The sequence below is a fragment of the Borostomias antarcticus genome (assembly GCF_949987555.1).
Source record: "Borostomias antarcticus genome assembly, chromosome: 16".
Lineage (NCBI taxonomy): Eukaryota > Metazoa > Chordata > Actinopteri > Stomiiformes > Stomiidae > Borostomias > Borostomias antarcticus.
This window is the reverse complement of record NC_140249.1, coordinates 24,504,732-24,516,206: the sequence shown is the minus strand read 5'-3', so window position 1 is coordinate 24,516,206 and position 11,475 is coordinate 24,504,732. Positions and strand designations below refer to the sequence as shown.

At 47.5% G+C, this 11,475-nt stretch overlaps 1 protein-coding gene across 2 annotated transcripts; it reads right to left on the bottom strand.

Moving 5' to 3' along the window:
• Positions 1-166: 166 nt before the first annotated feature.
• On the bottom strand, positions 167-10,012 carry ada2a (adenosine deaminase 2a). Of its 2 annotated transcripts, none has more exons than XM_084451191.1 (10): positions 9,942-10,012; positions 8,138-8,482; positions 7,701-7,923; positions 6,955-7,165; positions 6,100-6,227; positions 5,087-5,177; positions 4,755-4,863; positions 2,961-3,118; positions 1,259-1,461; positions 167-1,130 (listed from the first exon to the last, which is right to left on the bottom strand). In XM_084451191.1, exons 2-10 carry the CDS (start codon positions 8,451-8,453, stop codon positions 1,040-1,042), a joined length of 1,530 nt encoding a protein of 509 aa, XP_084307317.1. In that variant the 5' UTR covers positions 8,454-8,482; positions 9,942-10,012; the 3' UTR covers positions 167-1,039. The 2 variants fall into 2 exon arrangements, with proteins under 2 accessions (XP_084307317.1, XP_084307318.1); XM_084451192.1 differs by having other exon boundaries at positions 167-1,124.
• Positions 10,013-11,475: the final 1,463 nt, after the last annotated feature.

Genomic DNA, 11,475 nt, shown 5'->3' with positions numbered 1-11,475 from the left:
GACTGTCTGGCCACCATGTTGTTTTGCAGTGTGGAGAGAGATTAGTTTACTACCTACGAAGATGGGTTCATGTTAGAATGGACAGAAATAAAATAATTACAACACACAAAACAGGAGACAATTCCTTTATTCTGTTTCTTTAAAAAAAAGTTTTTTCCTCCCTTTTTATAGGTTTTAACAACAGAATGATGAACATCTGGTTCAGTACTCTTAGTTGAACACATGACTGTTCTTGTAGGACTTGTCCAGAGTGGAAAGTCCTGTTCCCCAGTGTGGGGTTATGTGCCTGCTGTGTTCCTAGCATGTTGTAAACTACCTGGCAAATAAACAGATTCTGATTCAGATTTGAAAGATGTTCCATTCATTGATTCCTCATTCATTAAAAAAACACAATTTAAGTCTAAACCTATACAAAAATAATTACATATCCAAATACTCAATTTCACAATTATAGAGCAATAGCTGCCAAAGTACTTGAAAAATAATCAAATCAAACATTCTAGGTAATGGCTGCGTTCATTGAATAAGTGTTTTTCCCTCCTATCCGTTGTAACAGTGGTGCCTCGTTTAATCTATACGACTACCAAGATAAAAACCTGAATTTCCAGTGAAAGTGCAAACACATTCCTACTTAACTGAAAAAAATTAATTATATATATTTTTTGAAAATAGAAACCAACTGACTAGTGAACCCACTCCTCAGTTAGGGCAGGGGCCTCCATTTTGTGGGAGCTCAGAGCATTGACATCAGTTTGTTTTGTGTAGTACACACCTCCACCACAGGAGGGCGATACAAGCCAGCTTTGGCTCAACAGCTTCTCTGAGCCCCGTATGCTCCGCGTGGTTCATGAGCTTTTAGACCAGTTTCCCTTTGAGCCTAAAGTCTGTCTCTGGCTTTACTGAGGGTTTGGACAGCAGGCTCAGGCCTGCATTCACCAAGCGCCCCAGAGCGCCAGAGCTGATCTAGCATCTGCTTTTCCTTTTAGATCATAATGAGTTAGATAGAGGGGACCTGATCCTGGATCAGCTCTCATACTTTCTACTGTGAGTTTTCAGAAACAAACTTGTCCCATCTCCTCTGCCACAGAGCCATGGCCTTCTGCTGCATCTGGGGGGGCAGAGAGCTGTACCTGGGGGAGAACGAGGACAGGTCTGCCTTTCTGTGTGTCACCACACTGACGCACACACACACACACACACACACACACACACAGATTGTAATATGCGCCGTCTCTCATTCTCACACACACGGCCTCACCTGATGGAGTTGACGGCCAGCTGTTTGAGCGTCCCCAGGTGAGCGCTCAACCCCCCCAGACCCACGAACGCCTCGTAGAAGTCATAGGAGAGGCCGGCGGAGCCGAAGGTGGCGGGGTCGTCCGAGCTGATGACCAGCGGGTGACCCTCTGACATCAGCGCCGCCGCCGGATGGTTCCGCAGATCTGAGACCAGCTTCAGGACCTGGACACGGGTCACATAGGGGAGGGGTGGCAGATCTGAGACCAGCTTCAGCACGGACACGGGTCACATAGGGGAGGGGTGGCAGATCTGAGACCAGCTTCAGCACGGACACGGGTCACACAGGGAGGGGTGGCAGATCTGAGACCAGCTTCAGCACGGACACGGGTCACACAGGGAGGGGTGGCAGATCTGAGACCAGCTTCAGCACGGACACGGGTCACACAGGGAGAGGTGGCAGATCTGAGACCAGCTTCAGCACGGACACGGGTCACACAGGGAGGGGTGGCAGATCTGAGACCAGCTTCAGCACGGACACGGGTCACACAGGGAGAGGTGGCAGATCTGAGACCAGCTTCAGCACAGTCACGGGTCACACAGGGAGAGGTGGCAGATCTGAGACCAGCTTCAGCACAGTCACGGGTCACACAGGGAGAGGTGGCAGATCTGAGACCAGCTTCAGCACAGGGAGGGGTGACATATCTGGAACAAACTTCCAGAAAACTGCAGGTCTGCTGCAACTGTCAGTTCTTTTAAATCAAGACTGAAAACTTTTCTTTTTGCCGCTGCTTTTTATTAAATCAAATAATTATTCATTCATACACTGCACTGTAACTTTTATTCCTGTATTTTATTTTTCCTGCATTTTTTATTTTATTTCCTATAACCTTTTATGTGTTTCTTGTACTTTGTCTTGATGCTTTTAATATCTCATGTGAAGCACTTTGAATTACCTTGTTGCTGAAATGTGCTACAAATAAACCTGCCTTGTCTTGTCTGACATCTGTGGGGAAACTAGAAAGTGACATCAAATCTAAAATACTGGAAGCTTCTACAAGTGAGCGTGTTGACCGACCCCCCGACCCCCCCACCCCCCCACCCCTAACACTAAAGATCATTTAGACTTTGTGAGCCGTGAGCCACGTTTTGCCTCATAGCTCTGTGCATTTATACTCAATGAGCCGTGACCTGCTGGGTCCATGTGATGCCATGTTGTTACCAAACAAGAACATGTTTCTCATCTCCTAGCAACACAGAACGCTCCGTCTCTCCAGGCCAGTCAACCAATCAGATATGAGCGATATAACGACGTATAATGACGCGGTACGAGCCGAGCGGCTCACAGCCTGCGAGACGTTCCAAATGCCGTCAATGAGCCAGAAATGTGGCTCACGGCTCACAAAGTATAAATTAGGCTTAACCCCTGCACTCCGACCCCTGCACTCCGACCCCTCTGCATGGGAGCAGATCTGGGGAAATGTGAAAGGTGTCGTTACTTGTTAATGAATGTTAATGTTACTTGTTAATGAATGCTTGTGCTCAATCTTGCATAAAATAAGGACTCTTCCCCAGAGTCCGATAAGGAAATACACACACGAAGCACATTCCTTATTGGACTCTAGGGAAGATAAGTTAATTTCCCCCAAAAGTTGTCGTGTGTCCGACCGGCTGGGATCTCTGTGGCCGTGGAGAGGCGTGCGGTCTCTGTGGCGAGGTCGTACCTGGTTGGAGATGGGGCACACCTCCACCGCCACCCCCATCTTCCTGGACAGCTCCTTGGCCACCGGGTGGCGCCCCAGAGCGAAGCCGTGTCCGATCCGAGACGTGTTGAACAGCAGCGCGTCCAGAAGGTTCTGGTCCACCTCGGTCCCCTCCGAGTCTCCAGACAAACAGGCAACAAAGTCACGTCTACTGGGATATACGTGTGAATGTCTGTGATATACGTGTGAATGTCTACTGTGATATACGTGTGAATGTCTACTGTGATATACGTGTGAATGTCTACTGTGATATACGTGTAAATGTCTACTGTGATATACGTGTGGATGTCTACTGGGATATACGTGTGAATGTCCACTGTGATATACGTGTGAATGTCTACTGTGATATACGTGTAAATATCTACTGTGATATACGTGTAAATATCTACTGTGATATACGTGTGAATATCTACTGTGATATACGTGTGGATTTCTACTGTGATATACGTGTGAATGTCTACTGTGATATACGTGTGAATGTCTACTGTGATATACGTGTGAATGTCTACTGTGATATACGTGTGAATGTCCACTGTGATATACGTGTGAATGTCTACTGTGATATACGTGTGAATGTCTACTGTGATATACATGTGAATGTCTACTGTGATATACGTGTAAATGTCTACTGTGATATACGTGTAAATGTCCACTGTGATATACGTGTGAATGTCCACTGTGATATACGTGTGAATGTCCACTGTGATATACGTGTGAATGTCTACTGTGATATACGTGTAAAAGTATTGCGACTCTCATATTCTCTCTCAGGGGTGTTTAAAGCATCCTGTTCATCGTATTGTGTTCTCTCATGGATAGTGTGTTGTAGTTCTCTCATGGATAGTGTGTTGTAGTTCTCTCATGGATAGTGTGTTGTAGTTCTCTCATGGATAGTGTGTTGTAGTTCTCTCATGGATAGTGTGTTGTAGTTGTGTTGTAGTTGTGTTCTATCATGGATAGTGTGTTGTAGTTGTGTTGTAGTTGTGTTCTCTCATGGATAGTGTGTTGTGTTCTCTCATGGATAGTGTGTTGTAGTTGTGTTGTAGTTGTGTTCTCTCATGGATAGTGTGTTATAGTTGTGTTCTCTCATGGATAGTGTGTTGTAGTTCTCTCATGGATAGTGTGTTGTAGTTGTGTTCTATCATGGATAGTGTGTTGTAGTTCTCTCATGGATAGTGTGTTGTAGTTCTCTCATGGATAGTGTGTTGTAGTTCTCTCATGGATAGTGTGTTGTAGTTGTGTTCTCTCATGGATAGTGTGTTGTAGTTGTGTTCTCTCATGGATAGTGTGTTGTAGTTCTCTCATGGATAGTGTGTTGTAGTTCTCTCATGGATAGTGTGTTGTAGTTGTGTTCTATCATGGATAGTGTGTTGTAGTTGTGTTCTCTCATGGATAGTGTGTTGTAGTTGTGTTCTCTCATGGATAGTGTGTTGTAGTTGTGTTCTATCATGGATAGTGTGTTGTAGTTGTGTTCTCTCATGGATAGTGTGTTGTAGTTCTCTCATGGATAGTGTGTTGTAGTTCTCTCATGGATAGTGTGTTGTAGTTGTGTTCTATCATGGATAGTGTGTTGTAGTTGTGTTCTCTCATGGATAGTGTGTTGTAGTTCTCTCATGGATAGTGTGTTGTAGTTCTCTCATGGATAGTGTGTTGTAGTTGTGTTCTATCATGGATAGTGTGTTGTAGTTGTGTTCTCTCATGGATAGTGTGTTGTAGTTGTGTTCTATCATGGATAGTGTGTAGGTCTCTTCTCACCGGTCTCTCCAGCGTGGAAGAAGAAAGGCAGGTCGACTCCTCTCTCTCCCGGGAGAGACAACGCTTCTCTGAAGTACCACAGAGACCGACCGCTGTCCTCTCTGCCCACCTGGGACAGGACATCGACATGATTGGACAGGAGATGAAGGACAACAACACGACAACAACAACAACAACAAAAGGATAGGAGTAAAGTAAACACGGGAAGGATCAGTCAATCCTCATGACTGGTCCTCAGACACGCTGTCTGTTCCCTGTAGGGTTTTGTATTATATCTCTTTCATATTGGACAGTGTTTTACTCCAGAAGCAGCTGGTTCTGGTAGAACTCACCAGGTCGAACCCGGCCATGATGTCTGGATACTTCCTCTTCAGCTCCATCGCCTCCTCCACCGCCTGCTTCATCATGGACTCATTCAGACCCCTGACACACACATGAACACATCACATGTCTATATGGACACTATGCAATGTCTGATAGTGTATATATATATATATATATATGAATGCCTTGCCTATTACTCCCTAGTCTGGAGTCAAGAGCCACAGAACATGGACAGAGGGGCGGAGCCAGCGCATTAGAGGGGCGGAGTCAGCGCATTAGAGGGGCGGAGCCAGTGTATTAGAGGGGCGGAGCCAGTGCATTAGCCTACCTTTCAGATCAAGCTACATTTGAACGTTATTTCATCGGGAGCGTATAGTCATGACTAAATGAAGAACTCATTTAGGTTATACACTTTGCTGTTTTGCTGTTGTTGAATAAAGTCCCAGTAGATCACACCTTGTGTGCCAGACATGCTACTGACAGCTCACTAGAGTGCAGGACTTGTTAGTGATATTTGAAAAGTGGGAATCTGCGGTCAACGACCAATCAGAGGCCAAATCAGCCTCTCTGCACTGCCCACTTTCTGCGCTGCCCAATCAGTGAAAATCTGACTGGATTCTCATTGGTGTCCACGAACATGATAGCTTGTTCCCAGAAGTCCTTGCTGTAGCGAGAGCTTCTGGGTACGCAGAGTAATTACCCCCACATCATCTCATCATGAGTAATTACCCCCACATCATCTCATCATGAGTAATTACCCCCCACATCATCTCATCATGAGTAATTACCCCCCACATCATCTCATCATGAGTAATTACCCCCACATCATCTCATCATGAGTAATTACCCCCTCATCATCTCATCATGAGTAAATACCCCCACATCATCTCATCATGAGTAATTACCCCCTCATCATCTCATCATGAGTAATTACCCCCATATCATCTCATCATGAGTAATTACCCCCTCATCATCTCATCATGCCAGTTCCAGGTCTGGACTGCCACCTGTGGAGACTCACCTGTGCACGGTGAAGATCACTCTCGCCCCCAGGAAGTCCGGGTGCTCGGAAACAAACTTCCTGCTCACTTCCTGGTACGTCCTCAGGCTCCAGGCTCGGTCGTTGGTGCTGCCGTCCAGCTCGTAGGTCTGGACATCACACACACACACACACACACACACACACACACACACACGGAGACACACGCACATCACACACACACACACACACACACACACGGAGACACGCACACACACACACACACACACAGAGACACACACACATCACACACACACACGGAGACACAGGCACATCACACACACACACACACACACACGGAGACACACACATGAAGGTCTAACAGACTTTACTGGTCCTGCAGGTGGTCAAAGTGTGTTTGCAACCAGTATGAGTTCCTTCCTGGCCGAGCCAGTAAACATGGGGTTGATGGTGGCCGGGCGTCGCCAGCCTGATCATGTGAACTCTTTCTATTTCAGTACTTCAGTCTGGTCCTCCACACACTCAAACGGACTTCCTCCCACCTGACCAGGTATTGGACCAATCACAGCATTCATCTAATATGGGGCGGGTTTGATACAACTGCTACCAATTTATGATCATACGATGACTAACCCAGTTCCGTTGCTCTGATTGGCTGTAGTTCTATCCAATTGCCTCCAGCGGCATTTTGGTTGGACATCGAAAATAAACGCATGATTTCCAGACCCTTCACATTTCTGCAGATTGGGTCTGGCGAAGCCAGGCTACGGTTACGGGTCTCGTGGGTTTGGAAACAGTGCATTCATTCAATCATTCATATGTTCCTGCTGCACACTGTCTATTTGTCAAGTGCATTATGGGAATTGTATAGAACACCTCTGGTAGCAGAGCCCTGAGCTCCAGGTACATGATGTTGTCCAGGTAGAACTGCCTGAGGCCCTCGTAGAAGTAGTCCCTGAAGACCGGGGCGTGCGTCACCAGGCCGAGGGCCACGAGGAAGGCCTGCTCGAACCTCCTCCACACCACGTCCTGGCTGGGGTAGGCCTGCTCCGGGTCCGCCGTCAGCAGCGTCAGGTTCCCCACGATGCTGCGGAGAGGAGGCCATGTGAGATGTGGAGGACAAGTAGATAAGTGTGTGTGTGTGTGTGTGTATGTGTGTGTGTGTGTGTGTGTGTGTGTGTGTGTGCGTGTGTGTGTGTGTGTTTCGGATGTTCACAGACAAACATTTGTTCAGATCAGAATCTCTCCACATGCTGCAGGAAGCAACGTCTCTCACAGGAAGGTAAGATTGTGATCGATGTTTGTAACTTGATCCACCCGTTGTCTAACCTCGTTCTAGCTCACATTCTGTTTGTCTCGCAAATCAGTCTGGATACTCTTCAGAGAGATCCGTTTGGGCCAGATCGGAAAACGATCTCGCCAATCAGCGTTGGTTCTGAGGAATTTGAACCACTAACGGCGGCGCTGGGCGGGTTTAGGTGTGACGACAGCGAGGAGCGGCTGAAGTCAGCGCCTGACAGACGGTGATAGACAGACAGTTCATCCAATCACCTGTCAAGTATTTTTGAAAGTGCCCGCCTTTTTCCAAACAGTTTCCAATGGAGAGTTCCCTGTCGGGTTACCTGTTGTCCAGGTCGGTGGCGTTCCCCGTCTGGGCCCTCAGGGCCTCCAGCAGGGTCCAGGGAGAGCAGGCGGCCAGGGGGGCGGGGGGGCCGGAGGAGAACAGGAAACGGGGGGAGCCGTCGTCGGCGGTGACGCACATGTAGCAGTGCGGCCGGTAGGTGACGTTCCTCACCAGCCACTCCACCCCCACCAGGGAGAAGTCATGGACGTGCAGCGCCGCCCCTGACCCCAGCGACCCCAGACAGACAGACAGACAGACAGACAGGCAGACAGACAGACAGACAGACAGACAGCACGGTTAGTATGAGGCCCGGTCCCTACGTCCCCCTAAACCCGGTCCCAATGTCCCCCCTAAACCCAGTCCCTACGTCCCTCTAAACCCAGTCCCTACGTCCCCCTAAACCCGGTCCCAATGCCCCCCCTAAGTGGGACTCACCCTTGGGCATCCTCTGCAGCAGGCCGTAGATGGGGCTGTGCTGGATGAGGGCTCTAGCCCTGAAGAAGTGCATGGCGGGGGGGAAGTCCGGCCTCGCCATCTCCTGCTCCTTCAGCTGGCGGAGGCGCTCGCTGAGCCTCTGCTCTGCCTGCGTCAGGGGAACAGCGCCCCCCGTCTGCCTGGAGGCCTCCTCGCGCATCAGGGCCTCTCTCAGCCGGGGGTCGGGGCTGCCCCAGCACAGGGGCCCCCAGCACAGCAGCAGGGGCAGGGCGGCCAGGAGAGACACCACCAGGTGGCGCTGTGCCGGGGAATGCATGGTCCAGGGCTGGTAGGCTGAGGTCAGCTCTAAGGAAACACACACAGAGACCAGCAGTGAAGAACCACACGGAAAGTGATCTCTAGTGATCTGTATAGTGATATCTGTAGTGATCTGTGTTGTGATCTGTTGTGATCTGTGTAGTGATCTGTGTAGTGATCAGTGTAGTAATGTATAGTGTAGACTCTATAGCAGTGAGGCAAGTGATTAGCCAGGAAAACAGAACCTCAGCTGTTAACATCAAAAGAGAAATGGAAACAGACAGACAGCAGATCACAAAGATGTAACAGGGGAATTCTGACTGCTAGTTTCACTTCCTCATACAGTCATACGGGCCACTTTCACCAGCAGTCACAACCACCTTCCTGATGGGATATTGTGCACCTCCCCCCCCCCCTCTGAAGGTGTGCTCCGGTATATTCGGGTTTCTGTAGTCGTGTCATCTTATTTGTGTTACTTTGTTGTATTTGATGCTGCAACAGTGCAATTGCAAATTCCCCCCATTAGCCTACGACTAGGCCTATTACTATACGTATTACATATTGTTTTTATTACATAAAACATGAAACGGATTACATAATTAGGAGTTACTACTGCATTATTAGCTACAGCGCTATAAAAGCTCATATATTGTTAGAGGGTAAATGTTAAAAGCTCTGGACGGATCACAGCTGTTTAAGAGGTTTTAATGAGGCTGCTGCAGTTTCAACTGGGTCAAGTCGGATGATTCAGTACCAGTGGCACACGAACATGTTAGTGTAGGCTACCTACCTACCTACCTACCTACCTAATCTACTACCTACCTAATCTACTACCTCCCTACCTCCCTACCTCCCTAATCTACTACCTCCCTACCTACCTACCTACCTACCTACCTAATCTACTACCTACCTACCTCCCTACCTCCCTAATCTACTACCTCCCTACCTACCTAATCTACTACCTCCCTACATACCTACCTACCTACCTAATCTACTACCTACCTACCTCCCTACCTCCCTACCTACCTAATCTACTTTGATAGACTGTCTTTAGGTGTGGATTTGATAAATAACCTAGAGAAACAGAATTTGAATTTAGCCTGTTTGAATGTGTGGCGACAATAATCACTCTGCGACAGCTGTCGGCTCAGACATCCATGGACAGGCCGGTAAACAAACCGGTAAACCGGTAAACAAACCGGTAAACAAACCTCACGGACCGTCACCGTATGTTGTTGATTCGTGAAATGCTGTTGGTTTCTCATTATTGGCGATACTGATGCAGCAAAATACTGAACAATTAGGCTCCGTGCGCGTCTCTCTAGTGCTATAAGCCCAGGCTATTAACACAGTTACATCTATTAACACAGTTACATTCTGGACATGTTTAATTGTTCTGTTAACCCTCGTTTACTCGGGACCCCACCACCGACCAGGCTGTCCAGGGACCGGGAGGGTGATTTCATCTTTTAATAGCTCCAATAAAAACAATAATGATCAGAATTACCGTCTGTCTGGTTCAGTCTAGTGTGACTGTGTGGCTCTCTGCTCTCTGCTCTCTGGTCTCTGATCACTGCTCGCTTCTCTTCCCACAACACTGCAGCAGCTCGCTACGTCACATCCCGGGCAGGGGGGCAGATAGGGGGGCAGCTATAGCCTACATGTCATCAAGCCTCGTTATTGTTTGAGGATCGCGTATCCTACTTTAATGTTTGTATGTGTATATATTTTGTATGCTTATATGTGTTTAAATGTTTGCAATAAAAAGGGGGAGGCTACATGTCAAGTTAACGTCGCTAGGCTACTTCTCAAGTAGCCGAGATCCAGACGAGGCGATGAAGGCACGTAGGTTGATACCGTTAGAGTCCTGATGCAGGTCGAGATAGGAAGGTTGATACCGTTATAACAGAACCCTGATGCAGGTCTAAATGTGATACAGGTCTCCATGTGATACAGGTCTCCATGTGATACGTCTCCATGTGATACAGGTCTCCATGTGATACGTCTCCATGTGATACAGGTCATGTGATACAGGTCTCCATGTGATACAGGTCATGTGATACAGGTCTCCATGTGATACAGGTCTCCATGTGATGCAGGTCTCCATGTGATACATGTCTCCATGTGATACAGGTCTCCATGTGATACAGGTCTCCATGTGATACAGGTCTCCATGTGATACAGGTCTAAATGTGATACAGGTCTCAATGTGATACAGGTCTAAATGTGATACAGGTCTCCATGTGATACAGGTCTCCATGTGATACAGATCTCAATGTGATACAGATCTCAATGTGATACAGGTCTCAATGTGATACAGGTCTCAATGTGATACAGATCTCAATGTGATACAGATCTCAATGTGATACAGGTCTCAATGTGATACAGGTCTCAATGTGATACAGATCTCAATGTGATACAGGTCTCCATGTGATACAGGTCTAAATGTGATACAGGTCTCCATGTGATACAGGTCTCCATGTGATACAGGTCTAAATGTGATACAGGTCTCCATGTGATACAGGTCTCCATGTGATACAGGTCTAAATGTGATACAGGTCTCCATGTGATACGTCTCCATGTGATACAGGTCTCCATGTGATACAGGTCTCAATGTGATACAGGTATAAATGTGATACATGTCTCAATGTGATACAGGTCTCCATGTGATACGTCTCCATGTGATACAGGTCTCCATGTGATACGTCTCCATGTGATACAGGTCTCAATGTGATACAGGTCTCCATGTGATACAGGTCTCCATGTGATACGTCTCCATGTGATACTGGTCTCCATGTGATACTGGTCTCCATGTGATACGTCTCCATGTGATACAGGTCTCCATGTGATACAGGTCTCCATGTGATACAGGTCTCCATGTGATACAGGTCTCAATGTGATACAGGTCTTCATGTGATACAGGTCTTCATGTGATACAGGTCTAAATGTGATACATGTCTCAATGTGATGCAGGTCTAAATGTGATACAGGTCTCCATGTGATACAGGTCTCCATGTGATACAGGTCTTCATGTGATACAG